This window comes from Ictalurus furcatus, chromosome 2, assembly GCF_023375685.1.
Source record: "Ictalurus furcatus strain D&B chromosome 2, Billie_1.0, whole genome shotgun sequence".
NCBI lineage: Eukaryota > Metazoa > Chordata > Actinopteri > Siluriformes > Ictaluridae > Ictalurus > Ictalurus furcatus.
The window spans coordinates 23364514-23385105 of NC_071256.1; the positions used below are offsets into that span (position 1 = coordinate 23364514).

At 39.3% G+C, this 20592-nt stretch overlaps 1 protein-coding gene across 5 annotated transcripts in view; it reads left to right on the plus strand.

Moving 5' to 3' along the window:
* The first annotated feature begins 1206 nt into the window (after positions 1-1206).
* Positions 1207-20592, plus strand: part of LOC128625465 (BAH and coiled-coil domain-containing protein 1) — a 79466-nt gene continuing 60080 nt past the window's right edge. For all 5 annotated transcript variants that reach the window (XM_053653784.1, XM_053653802.1, XM_053653812.1 and 2 more), the window contains exons 1-2: positions 1207-1679; positions 4476-4808. In XM_053653784.1, coding sequence (XP_053509759.1) covers positions 4637-4808 — 172 coding nt within the window. In that variant the 5' untranslated portion in view covers positions 1207-1679; positions 4476-4636. The remainder of the gene's footprint in view (positions 1680-4475; positions 4809-20592) is intronic.

Genomic DNA, 20592 nt, shown 5'->3' on the forward strand with positions numbered 1-20592 from the left:
GTTCAGGAACCTACAGTAAACTACACCGGAATACTGTAAGCACAGCTTGTGTTGTTGTTTTTTTTTCCTCACAGACCTTCCTAGTTGATCCAATTCTTCCATATTCTCCCACTTTTTCCCTCAAGCATAAATGCTCGCGTTAATCCGCCTAGTGATTCGTAGTTGGCGCCCCACTGTCCTGCTTCTCCCCAGAGTCGGTGACATGCTATTAACAAAAATCCTACCATGTGCCGTTTTTTTCTTTTTTTTTTTTTTAAACAATATAAATAGGACTATTTCTCCCCGTTTGCCGAGGCGCCTTCACTTCACGCCTGACACAAATGACTTCTGGGCCATAAGGGTCCGCCTTTCGGAGCGCCTTGAAACGGTCCCGCTTATCTTTCATCATCGGACCCCGGGACGCCTTGAAACCGCAGAGCCAGTTATTGCTTTTCCCCCTTCTTCTTCTTTCAGACAGCCCAATGCGGACTGGACAGCAGCCAATCAGAGCCTTGTTTACACTCTGTGAGTGACAATGCCTTGGCGCTGTGCCAGCCAATCAAAACCTGCTCTGAGAGGGGCACATTTTTAAAAACCTGCTCACCTAAAAACCTGCTCACGCATCTATCTATCTATCTATCTATCTATCTATCTATCTATCTGAATACTTATTTATTTATCTGTTTGTTTATTTATTTATTTAAATAGTTTACTATGTATTATTTGAATTGATTTTCTTTTGAACAAAATATATATTTGGAGTAAGGAAACATTTTCTTGGAATAATAATTAAAAATAAATAAATCCACACAAACAATGAACCCAATTTATGTATCATGTTCATCTGAATTATTATTTACTGATCGTTTCAGACGCTGGGTAATTGTTATAAAAAATGATAATCTGTAAAATAAATAAATAAATAAATAAATAAATAAAAAATTGTTCATCAATCCCAGGTTTATAATCTGTGTTAGATTTAACTCTCATTTTAATTCATACTTTTCGTTTCAATAATATGATGTTAACTAATGAATTCAAGTTCAATTGTAAATGTAAGATAAGAAAACACTACCAAAAGAAGTTAGATTACAAGAAAGCATAAATCCTATAAGAAAGTGTTTCATAGCTAGTCTGCGTTCATCTGTATGACAGTCACTGGGTTACTGTGCAGACTTTTAATTCATGTCCGAGTTTTAAAAAATATATAAAAATAAGTCTGTGCGTATAAAATTGTTTATAACATATTTGCTCTGTGTTTAGCTTGAATTTGCCGCTGCGTCGATGTGCTTTCTACATCTTACTTTTCCATTGGCGAAAGATTTAGACCAATCAGCGCTTCAAGTGTGGCTCGGAAAGCTGCGCGAGCTCATTGACACACACGGATCTGACCAATGGGAGAGCGTGTTTACTCTCCGTGGGTTGCGAGGCTCGAGCAGCGCTGGGAAAGAGGATCGCCGTTTGGAGACTCGGGTCTGAACTCAGCGGCCTGCACCGGCGCTTTGGCAGATCGAGACGCTACAACACACATACACACACACGCACACACACATACACATACACGCGTGCGCGCGAGCGGAATACGAGGATTACCTTTGAAATCTGATTTTTGAAATATGATCAGCAACATTCTTGATCTACGTTTTTTTCTCTACTTCTAATTAATTGTATTTATTGCCATGCAAGGATTTAACATACCAGTAAGTAACCGATTTGTTCATTTTTATCTACAACGGCTGTAATGCAAACGCATTTTTAAAAAAAGAAAAATACTGTGTACCAAATATTTGTGATAATAATAATAATAATCATTATAATTATAAATAAACTCAAAGTGTTGGAATTAAAAGACTCCGCATATGAAAGAGAATTTAAAATGTGGTAGCGTGAAAAAAGGTTAATATTCATGTAACGTCTCATACAAATAACCTAGATGTATTTTTTCTTCTTTTTTTGCACAAAGCTCTAATTCCTATTTTGGTGAATAGATTGTTTTAAAGCTTTTCTAATATATTGCAAACCTAGCCTAATATTTTCAAGAATCTGTCAAGGCTTACATTTTACAATATTTTGCATTCGATTGTTTCTATCCGAAAACCATTTGCACCTTGGTAAGCATTGAGAAAGAGAGAGAGAGAGAGAGAGAGAGAGAGAGAAAACCCAAAGAAACTGAGCATTAAATTTTCTAGATAGATAGATAGCTTTATTTTTTTTAATCGCTCTTGTATCATTTTTGTCGTAATGGATTTATCCTGTTCATAGCCTATATTCACATAAACTTGCGTGTAATTCGGCCTACGTTCATACGTGACGTCAGTTATTTTCAGGATAAATATTGTTGTCTTTCTTAAACAATAGGAGATGTTTGTATTTGCACTTGTGTTGTGTTTGATCTAAAACCCATGCTCCTATGGGCGAGGCCACACTACAGAGCGGAACCATGTTCGCTCGGTGTCCGGACTGCGCGCGCTTCCACCCGGACAGCGTTTCCGCAGGCGCTCGTTTCTCTCGCGCTGCTTGATTAAGCCTGCAAAACGGCGTTCCGTTTTACTCTTAGCTCATGTGTCGGACTGCACCCTAAAGTCTAGAACATTTGCTGAAATTTGACGTTGGTTTATTCTTCGTTTTTATAATAATAAAAAAAATATATATATATATATATACACACACATAGTATATCGTGCATTTCGCACGAGCCATTGTTAAACGAGACAAAACGGCTTCCTACATTGCCTTGTCATTAAAATAAAAAATAAAAAAACCGGGCGACTTCGGCGCTCATTATTCGGTCTATAAAAATGATATGGAGTCGCTGGATTGTGGCGTGTTTGTTGGCGTGAATAAAAGCGAGGGCTGGTGTGTGTGTGTGTGTGTGTGTGTGTGTGGGTGTTGGGGGGATTTGTGCTCGGTGCTGAGCGCTAATGTTAATGGCTGACAGACTGCAGCGAGACAAAGGCAGCTCCTTCTCAGGCCACTCAGCTTGGAATATATTCTCCTGAAATTATATTCAGCTCACACAGAAATTCATCTGTATTCTGACACTGAATTCTTTATACGATGATTTAAATTTCGCGAATTCAGCATGTTGGGGATTGTGACAATGAAATTGGATAAAATCTTGAATTCTGTCTTGTCTTGATTGGCACGGTGTCTCGTTTAGTTGAAGCAAATAGAAATAACTAGGCTATAAAAAAAAAACAAACCAACGAGCTCGATATATCATTGTTTATCTCCACTGATTCTTGGTACATATAATAATTCAGAAATAAGGACAGAAAAGAGTCGTGTCAGATCTTTCTCTGTCTCTCACTCACACTCACACACGCACATACACTCACATTTTCGTGCCTAGTTCACAGGCCTTGTAGACTGTCGCGTGGCGATTGAGGCCGTTTTGCATGCATCGATCACGCTGATTTCGGTAAATCCTTTCAGTGTGCTGATGGCCTGTTTAATTTGAGACCAATTATAGCCCAATGAATCATAATTTTATGTCCGATTAAAGTGGGCTTTATGAGAAGCTGAACATGATTTATGTGAAATGACATGGGTTTTTTTTTGTTGGCATTTAAACATTCGCGAGCGTTTGTTTTGCATTCTCAAACACAAACACGACCATGTATAAAACCAAAATCCCGTCATGCACCGCGTTCAGGCTCGAGCTCTGGCTGCTGCAACTCCAACCCCATGCAAATGCCACAAATGATTGTGCGTGTGTCTGTTTTGAGTGGACTGTTGAATTAATTGTATTGCTATGAAAAGTTGTAACGCACTATTTTTTGTGTGTGTTTTAAATAACAATGGAAATTCAAATGCAGAGTTCACAATATAGCCCAGGATGCGTTGAACCGCCTTTGCATATTGGCTGTGTGTTGTATGTTTGCAAAATCATAATTTCCTCATTATTTCTTGTCTCATTTTCACCCAGTAATCCCGTTATTGTGCCCTTTGTATATCGCAGCTGAACATTTGCCTATATATATATATATATATATATATATATATATATATATATGTGTGTGTATATATATATATATATATATATATAATATATATATATATATATATATATATATATATATATATATATATATATAATATATATATATATATGTGTGTGTGTGTGTGTGTGTGGGTGTGTGTGTGTGTATGTGTGTATATATATATATATATATATATATATATATATATATATATATATATATATATATATATATATATATATATAATACACCCGCACATAATACACACACACAGGGCATGATGGAGCAATGATGAATTTGCAAGCATACACACAACGCATCCTGGCCTATACTGTGAACTCATTTGAATGTCCATTGTTTCACCATCGCTGTTGTAGTAGTATACATATGAAATATCTCCACAGATGACGAATGCAATCGTTTTGCACACAGTACATGAGCTGATTCCCGGTGAATTTTGCTGCACGCCAGTCAAATGTGTCTTTTTTTCCTCCTCATGTTTTGTTGTTGCAGAAAACATGATCAGGAGCCGCGCCGCCAGTCGGAGAGGCGAGACTTCCTCTGAAAGCGACACCGACGCCCAGCGAGAGGGATTATAAATATATGGCTTTGGTTTGATCGCTGTGGTCTACACCGCCAGGATATTTGGGATTATAAGGCGCTACACAGAGGTTATGGAGAGCCGGGATTTCGGCGCTCCGGCGCACCTCCTGTCCGAGCGGGGCGCGTTGGTTCACCGCGCCGCCTCGCGGATCACGTCGAGCGGCCACAGCTCCGTGCAGCACGCCGCTGCCTTCCCGCCTGGGAAGTATTACCCATCTCATCTGCCCATGGCCACACACTCAGGTCTGTTCCCTTCTGCTCGTCAACATGTATGTAAATAATGAGCTATTTCTACTGACTAACCTGGTGCCTTCACCAGTTCATATTATAATCCAGGAGTTGGGTGTATCATTCCTACATTGTTTTGTGTAGTGTTTACAAGCAAGCAGGACATGCAGTTCAGGAATATTAGTTATACGAGTCAGTTAAAAAGAATGAATATAGACAATTCAGAGAACAAATTTAACATAGTTATTATATAAATTATATAGTTTCTAAAAAGTATTTTTATTAATTATAACAATATAATTATATATATATATATAGACACCCACCCACATATAGTTCTCTCTCTCACTGTCTGTCTCTCTCTCTGTCTCGCTTTCTCTCACTCTCTCTCTGTATAATATTATTAATAATTAGTAATAGACCGCTTAAGATTATTTATTTATTTATTTCATTTGCTATTGGCATAGTGCCTGGATATCAAATCTGTAGTGCACACTAGTGTGATATAATTTTGCCCTGGTTTTTTGTGTGATAGATGTTAACGGAGGTGCTCATGTCCAGGAGAATGGACATCAGGGTCATCACCTGTGGCCTGCAATAACTGAAAACCTCTTTTGCATATTGAATATTGTATATAAGTATTTATAAAAATACTGATGAATAGACATGTTGGGAGGAAATATTTTGAAACTACTGTGGAGTCAGATGATTAGTCTTGTTCATGTTTCCAGTACAACTTGCAATCATCTGACACTTAAGGAGGAATTATTGCTTCTGAGTAAAGTAGGGTAAACTTATTTGCTGGTGCATATCCTATTGTTGTGAATGCAGTGGGCCACTGAAATTGACCGTCCTAGTTATTCATCAGCTTATGACAGGAATTTAAAGAGATCCATTTTCATATTTCAAACAAATGCAGCTGGATTGTGATCATCAGTTGTGTTGATGTGGTTGTATTCCATTCAGGAAATGGAAATTGTTTTTATGGTTATATGGCCCTTTATAAAGAGAGCAGGTAGTTTATTATATTTGATTTATGCTTTCTAAATGAATTCATGAACATTGTTATTTTTTTGTATTAACACTTTCAGACTTATTTAATTTTAGATCAGTCAAAGGTACACACTACATATCAAATAGTAATGTTAAAATAGCCTACCATATGCTACATGACTGTTTCAACATGCTGCTGAATGCATGTTTAGTACGAATATTCAGTTTTGGCAAAGAGTTCAACTTGGTTTTTATAGAGGTTAATAAATATACATAAATAAAAATACCGAAAAATAACTGAAATGGCTGTGAGATTGTGAGATTCGTTAATTAACATAGAAACATCATCGTATTATCAGTGTGACATGCCAAGCATATCAATTATATGAATGATTAATCCAGACTCATTTTGCACTTGAGTCAAAATTGCATTGCTCCATTTTTAATGTTTTTTTTCCCATATTATTAATATTATTGTTATTATTATTATTATTATTATTGTTATTATTATTATCCATGCACATGTTTATATATATATATTATATATTTTGTGTAAAAACAAATTTAACATCCTTAGCATCATATGCATGGGAAACACATACACACACACACACACACACACACACACACACTCACAAACAAACACACACAAACACACAGGGATATTTATAGATTTAGCTGCTTGTTTTTGTTCTTGCAGATGTTGCAACAGAGAGCATTTAGTCTAATGCTAGCTAAAGGTTACAGGTGCGTCACTAGCAGGATGTGTTGTGTCTTTTGTAGGTCTCCCATGGCCCATGCCAACACACTCACACACACACACACACACACACACACACACACACACACTCAAATACATACTCACACACCTTACATCAAGTGTCCTCCGTATTCATAGTGAAATAAATGGGGTATTATTTTTGAGGATGAAAAAAATGACATTGGGCTTTCAGTACAAGCCATAAGTAATTGATCCGCATTACAGATTTTGCTGATACAGTTGTGTTCTCCAGTACATTGGATATGAAATGGGGAAAAAAACTGACAGTAAGGTTGAATTGCAGAATGTCAGCATTATTTCAAGGGAATTTTCATCTATATTGGTAAACCTATTTTTTGGGGATCAAAATATGTTGGCTGTATAACCATAAGCTTAAATAAATATTGTCATGTTCAGATCCTTTTTTTGAATCAGACATTTGTGACCAGGTCCTGAATATCGCTCCTGCTCTACAAAGCCTGGAATGTCACTAGTTTTCACTCTATTCCTGCTTGAATGAAAGATTATTTTCTTTCTCCTTTGGTACATACCAATGTAGTACAGTTTCATCTCATCAGTAAGATTTTGCCCTTCAACTCTCAAAAGTCATGCTGGAGGGTTCTTCTCCTGATCTGTGCTCATACTGTTGCTGGTGCTTCTGATCTATTTAAGAGTTTTTATTCATGACTTGATGATTTGCACTGACACTGTCTTTGATCCTCGTGTTGCGACACACCAGCAGCAGACTCCAGCGGAAAAACACCAGATCTAGAATCAACGCTAGATCTGAGCTCTTGCGTATGAATCAGTTATGCCGAATAAAATCCGGGTAGCCAATTTTCCAATTTTGGTGACCTAAAATGAACAGAAAAAAAACAGCAGGCTGTGATTCCTCCATGGTTTAACCACTACAAGTGTCAAATTAAAGCTCATATTTTTCCACGTTGGCTTTTTATTTTTATTTTTCCAAACCAATGTGCTGGAGTCTGGAGATAAAATGGCACAATGATTTTAAATTACGTGCACCATGCCCTGTAGCTTATATATAATTGAATGGCAAATGCAGAATTTAAACCGAAGCTCACATTTGCACTTTGGATTTACAGACAGCCAAATGGTCAAGTCATATAAGCCGTGTGATCACTTAGAGCAGTTCTTTTCTAAATGTTGGCCATTGGTGGTACTCATGGTAGTGGTGGTTGCCCCCCCCCCCTTACTTGTTTGCTTACTGAAGTGCTTCTGTCCCAATCCATCCCATTCCAAGAGGTTAACACAACACACCCACTGGGTCAGATAAATTCTTTTTAAAAAAAAAAAAAGACGCCACATATTTCAGGATTGGATGAACCACAGTTCCCTAAATATCAAAGTTGCAAAGACTGAGGCTTCTCTGGCAGCAGCACGCTCATGTCTTCACCGCACCACCATCGCCTCATAGAATTATGAAATAGCTGCTTGTTTCTGGGGAAGCGGCTAGCTTTCACTTCTCCCAGCTGCGGTATTTCTGTCGTTCCTCTTGGTGAAACATGCCTCGCCCAGCAGGCTGTGCCGCTTGCAGATGGAGTGACGGCTTGCTGAGATTCCCTGACAGTTCCTCATAAATATCAGGCTGCATATAATAGCCATTATCTACCTGCAGCAGCATGCCATCTGACATTTCATCCATGTGAGGGATGCCGCCTGGGGGGTAGGTGGGCGGTGCATGTGTCTCTGTGCTCATATATACATGTTCATGGGCACGTTTTAACAGAGGAATCTGCACTTTAATGAGCACAGAAAACTTTCTTTTATGATTTTAAACGACGCGTCTGTCTGATCTCGTTCTCACGGATGTCTCCACCAAAAAATGTCACGAGTGTGCGGCTCTTTGTTACAAGCTTCAATTATAGATTATAACCTACTTAGTAGGTTGAAGTTATGATTATTAATCAGAGGTTTTCGTTAAAATGATGTGCTGTGCTGCATCTAATTGTGGTACATGGCTGCTAATGGGTGTGCGTCATTAGAGGACCTATGTATGTGATCTTGTTCCTCCTGATCTAACAGACATGCATGCACACACCTTTCATCAGGGAAGTCTGCCTCATTATTAGCAAAGCCAGAGCCATTTCCTGCCATCTCCCCCTACCTCAGGGCCATTGTTGCAGCTTTGTGCGTGTGTGTTTTTATGGTGTGTTGTTTAAAGATAAAAACACACACCCTCCATCCTCTTTTATTGTGTCTGAGGTAAGATGTCCCCATCACTCCCCTGGTTTCTGTATCCTGCCTGGATATCCGAGCTGCCCTGTGACCCGGCCGTTTCCCTCAAAATGATCATGTATGTTTTGTTGTCAGGGTGGAAGAAATACCTTTACTGTGCACTTTTTATTGAATGGCTCATTGCTGCAAGGTCCCTAGAGGAAAGTGGTATGCAAAAGCTGCTCTTCAAAGACAAACCCAGGTGTTTGGTAGTGTTGAGAAAGTGTGTGTCCTGTTTACGACAAGTTGTGACTCTTGCTCAGTGTTTATTGGCTGTCGTACCATTGAAGTGCCATATAATTTGCAGTGTGTCACCTCTGTCACTTTTAAACAGTCTTCATAGAGACACTTTGCCTCAGTGTAATGCTACACCCTCCTTATTTTCTGTGGTTGTTAGCAACATTAGCATTTTTGAGGACACTGAGGTAGTAAAAGTGTTGTGCTTCTGGCATCAGGGTTCTTTTCTCACAAAACTTTCACAATCAGGCTTCTGGCATGTTTGATCGGTCAGTATTATCAGATGTAGCCTCTTGAAAAACGCACTCCAGGGAATAGACTTTGAGATGAACTGAGATGACTGATTAAATGTATGATATACTAAAAACGTAATATGTTTATCCTACAAGCGTCATTTAACGTCATCCTCTAAAAATGCACTGCATTTTCCAACAACAGTGCATTTTACTGCAGGAAACTGTTAGTGTATTTGTTTAGAGGATCACTCTTAGCGTTCAGGAGATTATCAAAGCAGTGTTAAATCTTTTTTTGCCGGGTACATTTATTTTTTAAAATGTTGACTTCTTGGCTTTAAAAACCTTCTGGAATATTTTACGTTCTGTGCTGCACATGGAAATAAGCTTTTTGTGATGTCATTATCCACAGCATAACATTAATGATATATCTCTTTCAGATTTCTGTCATACCCATTTATTATGGTGCTAGTCATCCTTCTTGCTTGGTGTTTTTCAAGGATGTGTCCACAGAGAAGACTTTTGTCACCAGCTCATTTCCCCCACACAACCCTTCCTCTGACCTCAGCCAGTTTCTGCTTCTTAACACCTCCTTGTGATTTTCTAAGACTTTCCTGATGTTCTCAGATTCTGTGGAAGGAACCAACATCCATCTATCCATCCATTTTCTATATAGCTTATACTACACAGAGTCACGGGGAAGCTTGGAGCCTATCCCAGGGGACTCGGGCCAACCCATTGCGGAGGATCCCGCAATTAAACACTATTTCACCACAGCACTGTTGAATTCTCAAATCTGATTGGGCAGAAGGTGGTGATTCATTTTTTTCTAGTGAATTATCATTTTTATAATAATATCTGTAAGGGGATGTTTATTTTAGGAATTTTTGTAAGGAGTTTCCAGTGTCAGTGCCTTGTAACAGTCAGAGTTAAAGAGGTAAATCTCTCAGTCCTGAAGATTTAAAGATTTGTGGTTTCTTATTAATGACAAGATAACTATTTTGTTTTATAAGAGAGGCTGGTGAGGATTCTAACTCTGGCTGGTTCTAACTGTTATAATGTAAGTGATAACATAAAGTAACTTAATTGGCAGACGTTCCACAACATTAAACGTAATAATAAACGGATAATGTATGAAAAGTTTGATGTGTAATTATTTAATGAACAAAAAAATGTGTTTGCAAGTTGCCATGGGATTATGCCTTCTCGTGATGTTATTGGAAAATAATCAGCTTTGGGGTCATAGGTTGGAGACTATTTTCCTACAACAGCATGCTTCACTTTTTTCATTCCTTATATATAGGGACCTTTAAAAAAAAAGAAAAACACCCCCAAACTTTAAACCTAGGTTTTCTGTTTCATCTTTCAAATGACAATGCTGTGAGTGTTTTGAGTGACATTTCGAGCAGTGCATGCTCATTCCTACCCATTTGGTCTGCACATTTGTGCCATTTGGAAAATAAACCCAAAAAAACATGTTCACACTTTGCGTGTTTGGCATGAGGCCTAGACTGGCAGGGACATTTGAAGAGCAGACACACAAATAATCCGATGAGCAGCCGTGACAGTTGGATAATGATGCTTAATAATGATGTCAGTGCAAATGGTTAACGAAGACCCTCGTGTAGTACTTAGTGTAGCAACCTAGCTAGAACTCTGGTGAACCCTCTGGTTTGTATTAGTATTCTTGCCGGAGGTCCAAAATCTAAATAACCTGTTTTTTAGCGAAACAAACAAACTGTTAAATTGAATAGTTTTATATACCATCAGCAGTGGTGTTGTTCTGTCTGTATTTGTTCAGTGTGCAGGAATCTGCTCAGAGATGGTGTGGATGTCTGTGTGTCTGTCTACTTGCTAGGTTGGTAGAACCAATCAGCATCAAGGTTTATTTGTTAATGGTGTCAGCGGTGCACTGCATCATTGGGGGTGAGAGTCTGTCTGAGGTGTGTGAGAGCTGTTGATGCATATGTGTATGCAAGAGATTGCCAAGTGCCCTACAGTGTAGCAGTGTGCCTCACCCTTCCCACACTGCGGGCCAGGCAGGTCAAAGACAAAGGAGACGAGAAGGCCGGGCAACACCTTCCTGTATCACATTACCAGTCTTTCATTTCAAAACGCCACTGTCTATTTTTATACTTTAGCTGAGTAAGCGTCATTCAGCATAGAGAGAGAGAGGGAGAGAGAGAGAGAGATAAATGCCAAGGCAACCAGAACAAAGAGATGTTTAGAGAACCTGGAAGCAGGTGAAGGGAATTCTTCTATTCTCTCTCATTCCTTTTTCTTTCTTCCTTCTTTCTTTCCTTCCTTCCTTTCTTCTATTCATTCATTCATAGATACTGTACTAGCTAAGAGACCTGAGGCATTATGTATAAAATTCTGCCTGGATTTAAAGCCATACCAAAGAAAAGAAAATCACATTTATGAAACCAAGATCCTGTTCATGCCTTTCTAGAATATGCAAAAGACTGAAAATAATCCACAATGTTCAGTCTCTTGCTAAGACACAATGAAAAAAGAAAAAAAATACAGTGATTGTAAGACATTACAGTGAATAAGTGGTGTGCTGTACAAAGGAATAAGAAATATAATTACATATATTCTTCAAAACATCTCTTGATATTATTTGTTTAATTAAAAATATTTTGACAGAATTCTCACTATTACATACATTTTGTTGTTTTTTTCCTTTTATGGCATACATTTCACACATATTTTGAATCTAAGCAATTGGAATATAGTCTGACATGAAAGAAGAATCATTGTGCTATGGGTGAGTCGATGCTGTGTCATTGTAATGAAAGGTATATTTCCTGAAAGAAAGCACATGCGAGGTTATGCAATGTTGCTCATTTGCCTCCCCCCTTTTTACACAAGCAATATATAGGACTAACATTAAACGTCTTATCTTACCAACAATCCAGCAACTCTAACCTGAAGTCTCTTTCGACCACCGTTCCTCAGAATAGAAGAATCACAGATTGTGTGAAAATGCTTCTTGCTGACATAAGCAAATTCATTCTTTAATGTCCTTTATTGCATTGTATTGTAAGAGGAACCGACTGCATATATATTCTGTGATACTGAAATATTTAGATAGGCAGACGTGTGTCTGACTTAAGGATTATTTTTTATATGGGAAAAACTGATGGAAACTGCCCTTTTTGTGTGTTCGAAATGTTTATACATAAGTCTTCTGGAGATCTTTAGTGGAGGTTGAACCAGTGTGCAGCTCAATAATAATTTGCTTCATATATTTATGATGCAAAAATCAGAAGACGTTTTTGAGACGGGCAAAACGTTACTTTTTCATAGAAGATTTTTGGGGAAACATGAATTGTTTGTGATTGATACTGGTGAATTGTGTTCACAAAGCGCATGATCTGTCAAGGTGAAAAAATGTCCTTTTTAATGTCAGACTGTCTTTAACAGAGCAAGTTTCACCATCATGTCCTTTCTGCTACAAATGCTACTGAATACTGTTTCCCACTTTTTTTTTTTTGTCGTATTAACTTCAAAAGAAAGAGAGAAAAAGTCTTATGATGGAACGGTTGTTTATAGCTGCTATAACGTATGCGATAAGAGGAACAACCTTACCATGAGGACGCTCCATAACATTCAGTATAACTGATCAGAATTACCACATGCTCTTTAATAAATAACATGTTTAGTTTAGACAAATTGCCATGGTTTAAGAGGTATAAAACACTTCAGGATGTGCTGTTATAGGACAATAATTGACTGCTTTGCGTCAGGTTGCATTGCACCACCCTGTCATTGATTTATTTTCCTATAACAGCAAGTGTCTCATTCCATATGCAATGTATACTGGGCTATAGGTTAAAAAAAAAGCTGTACAAAAAGGAATAACAAGAGCAGTGTATACTTTTTTCAGCACAGGACAAATTAGCAATCCTTAAATCCCATTAATGTAAAAATGGGAGGCATGTGGTTAATACGTTGCCTTGTCAAATCTTTGATGGAATCATGGGTAGTTATAGATAGTTATATAGTTATAGCTATACATGCTCTACTAGCAGACTGTGGTGATTTTTTCAAGTGAAATGAATTTCAGAGAGGCACTTGTCAATGAGGGATTCTGGGAATTGAGTTTTCAATTGGCGATGTTCAGGAGTGCACAGATCTGGTAGTTTCCTTTTGTGTGATGCATTATTTGAAAAGCCATCTTGCCTTAACACCCTTGAGTTTTGATTCGTAATGGTTTTAAAATAAAAGGCTCTGTCTGTCTGTCTGTCTTGCTCTCCCATCTCATGGCTTCCCATCAGGCTACCTGTGTGCCATCTGTTATTCATTATTAATGTTGGATGCACAAAAGCCAGATTACATGTTTTTTATTTCACTTTTATTATTGGATTCTCTGTCCAAGAGGGCGGTTGTGGAGAGGACGGATTGTGAGAGCGGTTGGGGAGGCATGCAGACGCAGACCCGATTGTCTCTCTAGGGAACTTGTAGAATGTGTGATGATGATGGGGGAGCATTAACAATGGAAACCTCCTCACCTCCTCAGCCCCGCTGTGGTTTCAGACTCTGGGGCCTAACAGGTGCAGCACTGATTCTTTTCATCTGCCTGACTCATGGCCCTGCTGCTCCTGGGGGCTTTCTCAGGTCCCAAAGCACCACAGCACTTTTAAACGTTAAAACAACAACAATAATAATATCAATAATATTAATAACTACATATGGACAGCACGGGTGGTGCAGTGGGTAGCGTTGTCACCTCAAAACTCCAGGGTCCCTGGTTCAGTCCTGAGCTCAGGTTACATTCTGTGTGGAGTTTCACGTGTTCTCCCTGTTTCACCGTGGGTTTCCTCCGGGTTCTTCGGTTTCCTCACATTGTCCAAAAACCTGTATGCAGGTGCATTAAGGATGCTAGATTACAGTTATGAATGTGTGTTTGCATTTTGCCCTGTGATGGGCCAGCGTCCAATCTGGGGGTGAATTCCCCTGCCTTGTGCCCAGTGTTCCTTGGATGGGCTCCAGATAAACCGCAACCCTGATCAGGATAAAGCGCTTACTGAAAATGAATGAATAAATAACTTCATGCTTTAGACTCGAAGGCTTATTGTTTTACTCTCTCTCTCTCTCTCTCTCTCTCTCTCACCCAATTGCACCCACATTTAAGTAATGTGTTACTTCCCTGTCTGAGCCATCAGAGCAGCATTGCCCAATGCTGCTAAACACATGCAGAGAGCCGCCATTAAATATACATGTAGCGTGCCTCTCGAGGACATGTTGGGGTTTTTTGTGCAAAAACAAAGATTAGCATCAGAAATTCCATTTTAATCAGTCTCCAGGGATGTGGCACACAGTCAGCTTGTGTCTCAAATGCACGGGGACTTGTTGCGCTTGAAGTGTGTATGCGTGTGTGTGTGTGTGTGTGTGTGTGTGTGGTGCATTGTACAGATTCTGCTCCTCTTGCTCTGACGCTGATTAAAACAAATGGCTTTTGCCCGCTCCGGCTTTATCTTGTTTTGTGGGAATCACTCTGCTTTTATTGCATTACCATCGTTCATGTATGTGTTTAGCTCAAATTTGTCCCCCAGAATTTGTCTTCCTTGCCTTCTTTCCTTCTTCCCTGCTTTGACCACTAGGCTACACTGCTTCCTGTCATCATCAGGACCCATGTGCACTCTCGCTCTCTCTCTCTCTCTCTCTCTCTCTCGTTGTGTGTGTGTGTGTGTGTGTGTGTGTGAATGATCATGTTCTCTCATTGTTACAGCTCTCATGGTCACAACTTAAGGAACAGAGCACTATTATTTCTACGCAATAAGAAACACTACACTGACACAGTGCCAGTGTCACACAATCTTTGTTTCCATCAAGTGTTTATTTCTTATGTTACATTTACACTGAATTCTCAAAGTGTGAGCAACTGGTTTCTGCTCTTACATTTTCAGTGCAAATGTAAGCAGTTCGCCATGAGAAATCGTGCCCATGCATAGCACATCGCTTAGGGAGCAGCCAGTGGGGGTGATGGTGGCGGAGAGGGATTAGTGTTGTATAAAATCTATCCAGTTTTAAAGAGACAGCAGAGGCCCAGGAGTTAATCCCCTGCTGCGGGGCAGGAGTGATGGAGGGAGGAGGCTAACGGCTGGAGAATGGAGGAGGGCTAGATTTATGGTTCTCAGGTACCAATTTTCCACCGACATAGTGCCAGAGCCAAAGCCATTATCATCTGTAAACAGAACTGAGACACTCTAGTAGACAATTACATGCCAGATGACAGAAACATGTTTTTATTATTTTTTATTCTGAACGTCTTTTGTGTCTCATTCATGTGTTTACTTGCAAAGATATTCCAAATGAAAGTCAATGATAGCAAATTCTTGAACTGTTTATGTGTATCATAAATCCAAAACTTGTCAACTTGCTAAATCTTTATTTACTTGTAGGTTTCATTCACTCATTCATTCATTCATTCGTCTTCAGTAACCGTTTTTCTTCGTCCAGAGCACCATGTTACATCTGAACGCAATTCATGGGTTCATGCAAGGAGCATTTATCAACAGTGAATATTTTGTTGCGGCTTTTTTTCAAAATTTGCGATGCAATTTGGGAAGTTTTTTGTGCCTATTTTGTGGAAAACTACTTGAATTGGCGAAATTGCAATTGCACAAAATTGTTTTGCATGATCTTTCACAGTGATGTTTGTTGGTAAATGAGACCTTTTAGTTGTACTCATGTTCGACGCATGTGAATCGAAGAGGGTTTTGGGTGAATGCGCGTTGTGGGCTTTGACATGGCGCATTGTGATGATGTCACATGACCTGTCTTGGCCCAAATCTGTGGTAATTTTGAAAAATGTCAAGCTCCTGCGAATATTGTGAAATCCTGGAGGGACTGATTATTTAGATTGCAGCTGCATGTAAGCTTAGCTACTGATTCACAGGCGTTATATTGACTTCAATTATTTTCTCAGAAATAAACCCAACAATGCATGTTAAAGTAGGGGGTAGAAGGTAAATGGGTCAAAATGTTCAAATACAATTTGTTCTGTAGTTTAGCGAAACTACAAAGGCAAAAGTAGTTGTTTAAAAGGTTGGCTTGGAGTGAATTATATGGACCTTTTAATTGGATGTTTAGAACATTTAGCTGTTTTTGCTGTTTTACAGCAGCTCTTAATTGTTCACTATAAAATAGTTTTTTTGGTCCTTTCTTTCCTCTGGTGTGTCTCATTGCAACTTAGATGACTATACAATTAAAAAAAAAAATCTATTGTAAAAGACTCCATGACCTAGTTTGATTTAAGTAAAATGGGAATTTCCATAGTCATTTTGGAATGTGTACGTATACTCCCTCCTCAGTGTCTCATCTCTTTAAAAAAAAATCATTTGATTTGCTTAAGTAGTTCAAATGAACCAGATTTTACTGTAAAACTCCTTTTATGAGGTGGAAACACACAAAATGGTGTCAAATCAGTCATTAGAAAAGACACCATGGAAAAACTGAGACACGAGGGTGAGACATGGCAGGCAAAGACCAAAGCTGTGGCCTTCAGGCTCTGTGTACACCAATCTGACTGTTGTTTTAGGAAGTGTCTCTGTGTGTGTGTGTGTGTGTGTGTGTGTGTGTGTGCGCACATGAATGAAGTCAGCTGTATTTAAGGTGTGTGTACATGCAAAGGTGTTTCCTCTGTAGAATAAGGTGGGTGGTGTAGGGCGGGATTAGTTGTAGATGTTATCGTATTTTGTGGTTAGTTGGAGATTAGATGGGAATAGGAATGGGGGAGGTTTAGTGTAGCGTCTGACTAATAGCTTTGAATGCTTTGAAGTGATACCGAAACACAGAGATGCTCAAGCAAAAAAAATCATCGCACAGAGGCTCAAATTGTCCCTTCCTTTCTGTGTTTTTCTCTCCTTCTCTCTCACTATATGTACAGTGACAGCGCCGCTGTTCTGCCTTTATTAATTTGGTATTTTTTTAGCATGCTTAGCACCGTAGATGATTCTATCCACATGTGTTGTGTGTGTGTTGTGACTTGTTAATAAAGAGATATGTGAAAAGTTGAAGGTAGAGCATACACTTCATAGACTGTGTGTGTGTGTGTGTGTGTGTGTGAATATGTCTCAGTCACTGTGGATATAGTTATTCTTTGTGCATGTGTGATGCTTCCTCTGAGATGCATCTTATTACAGTGAGGTCAGGATATGATTACACACACAAGTAATGCTCTCTCTTTCTCTTTAACCATGTTTCAGAGACATTCTTGTGTAACTAAGAACCTTTGGCTGTTCTGGCAGACAGAGGGCTTTGTGTAACTTAATCTGTGCATATTTCTGTGGGTATGTATTGGTTGTATTATAGAAAGAGAGGGGGGAACAAAGATAAAACAGTCAGGTCTGTGATTGTCCCACCAGCTCATGTGCTTGCCTGTGTCTCATTGACGTCCCATACAGAAAACCCTAAACATGTTAATGTTCCTTTCACAAGGCCGCTCTCTACGGGAAACTTTATGATGTTCCATCAAATTTAGTGATCCCTCGTTACGCCGTGTCCCACTTGCCAGCATTGGAGAAATCTCCTGCGCTTTTACACCACAACCTGGAACTCTGATTTACATCATGACCCGATGATCAAATCCTTCAATAAACCAAAAGCAACACACAATAGAAAAAAGTGTTTGGGAAAGGACTGTGAGTGTTACAAATCTGGCACAAGGACAGGACAGGGAGTGTTGTAGGTTAGTTTGACATTAGCGAACCATTCTGAGTTCGTGCTCAGATCCAGTACCACTAGTAGTGATGACAAGCATGAAAGCATGGAGCTCCTACAGGTTAGTAAAATGGATCCAAGACCAGTGATGGGTAAAACTATTATTTTACATCCTTAATAGGGTCCATGTTCAGTGAACAGGAAAGGCATTTGGAATACGGCCTGACCATGTATTTGTACAGGGCTTCGATAATACAACATTATTCCTGCGTGAATCATTAAACTGTAGCGGAAAAGCAAGCTCGGAAAAGTAAAGCGAGCCGAGTCGAGTCGAGTTGAGCCGTACCATGCAGTGGAAAAGTGGCTTATGTGACTAAGTTAGATTCAGCCGCGACAGGAGTGATGTCGATAAACGCCTGTTTGGAAATTGGTAACAAGCAAGTTGTAAAAAGACAGAAACTTTTGTTGTAATTTTATCTGTAATGAGATAAATGATATATAATTTTCAATTAATAGAATATTACCATTTGCAAAGTATGCATTAATTGACACACATTTGTTCAGGCACAATACCGAACCACTCGTTAAGGAGAATTCCCTACTCTCTTAGTGCGTGGCTCACATTTAGTGTCGGCTCAGCTCGATTGGAACATTGACCGAGGTGGTACTAAAAAAAGCGCCAGGTACTATCCAAAGTGGAAACCTCCCAAAAAGCGAGCAGAGTCGAGTTGAGTCGAACCGTACCGTGAGGTGGAAAAGTGCCATTAGTCTTCAGTACATCGCAGACACTTTTGCACACTTTTCTGGTCACAAGCTTCAGAATCTTGAAGACTAGACTCTGCTTTGGTTTTTAGTTGGAAAACAAACTTGTGAACACAGCGATACTAGAGCTGTGTAATATGTCGATTGTCATAAATTCTCACAATACACTCTTCAGAGATATTAATTTAAAACTGATTGGAAGCAGAATTCGATTAAATATGTTACATAAATAGATTAAAATATGTAACTGATTTTTTAAAAATGGCAAAATGTTACAATATTGTATAGCTCACACATCCCCCCCTCCTCAGTTTCAGTATTAATTTATTTATTTTTGTCAAAGGTAAAATAGCACTCCTGTTTCACTGGCAGTTTGTTAGCAAATGTAAACATTGTTATAAATAAAATGTATAGTCACAAATGTTTTCAGGTATCATGATTTATTTTTTTGTCATGTTACTCATGCCTTGTGGAACAACTTTTTTGGAACAAGATGGATTCACTGATATGACACCATAGCTATGAACCAGCTTGAGGGTTAGGGGTAGGTTGGTGAGGGCTAACACATGCTTTTCCTCTAAGACATGTGAATCCAGCCACCACATCTTATCAAACTGCTGCTTATATTCTGTCCCAGGGCAACTGAACACACTCAGAGGAGTTGACACTAACTGTCTTCTGAGCACGACCAGTTTTGCTCTCTTGGACACTTGGCTATAGATGTCTGTAACACTGTCTGGATCGTCTCCTGGTGATAAAGTGAATGCTTTTCTGTTGCGCCACTTAGGAACCCATCTGTTCAAGTTATTCGATTTTTTTTTCCACCACAGTTAGTCAAGAGTAATCGAGATAATCTCGCATGTTTGCCTATGGGCTCATGGTCGGTTACCTATCTTGTCAGTCAAATTGCCTCTTTCTCTGAAAGTGCACTGTTTTTGCCCATGTTTAGTGATGAAATGTACTCGATTTTTATCGAATGCTGGCAGTCTGACTTGCAAGACCAGACCATGGATGACTAGCCTGTTTGTTTTCTGCAGTAAAATATAGCAAGTCAAACATCCTGTCAGAGATTTCCTTATACAGGAGAAGTGTCTCGAATCTCATACTGTTGACACTTCCATAAAAAAATGCTGTGCAGTCGCCGGCGGTCTTGCAGAACCTAGGCCTGCCCAATCCTGTTTGATTATGTGTCTGTAAACTGTTTGAGCATTTGTTCTCGTGTGTGCTGAGACACGTAAGTGTATCAGTATGTGACAGCTGTCCCTCTCACACGTCTGGCCGTTAGTTATCACTGTATGTGTGTGTTTTATACGATAACATGTGCAAGTGTGTGTGTGGATTCTTTAAAAGAGGCCAGTTTGAAGATGCACTGCTTTGATGCGTGGCGTCACTTTAATTCTTGACTGATTTTATGGACTTGCCTCCGTGCCAGCTCACTGCCACCCGGTGCGTCTGGACGACATTCCTGCACATGCCATCTGCACAGGGTGTGTGTGTGTGTGTGTGTGTGTGTGTGTGTGTGTGTATATAACTCTGTGTGTTTACATAAGGGTGAATGGTCTGTCAGTGTTTGTATGTATATGATTGTGCCTATTAATACGGTCGGTTGGTATGTATGCTGTGAGAGACAGAATAATGGTTAGTGTGCTGTGTTTGAGTGAGAGAGAGAGAGATAGCGAGAGAGGGAGGCCTTGTCCTGCTCTCGGGTCTCTTGATTAATGAGCCTGGGAAGGAAATCTTTCATTTGTTTCCTTTCATCTCTTTCATCCATCCTCTTCCCCCATCCCTTTTACTGCCTCAATAGAATCCAGCCCGGTGTCTGTGTCCCACACACTGCCATAATACAGTGACAATGGAACAGGAGAAAGAGAGAGAGACAGAGAGAGTGTGATAGAGAGAAATATAT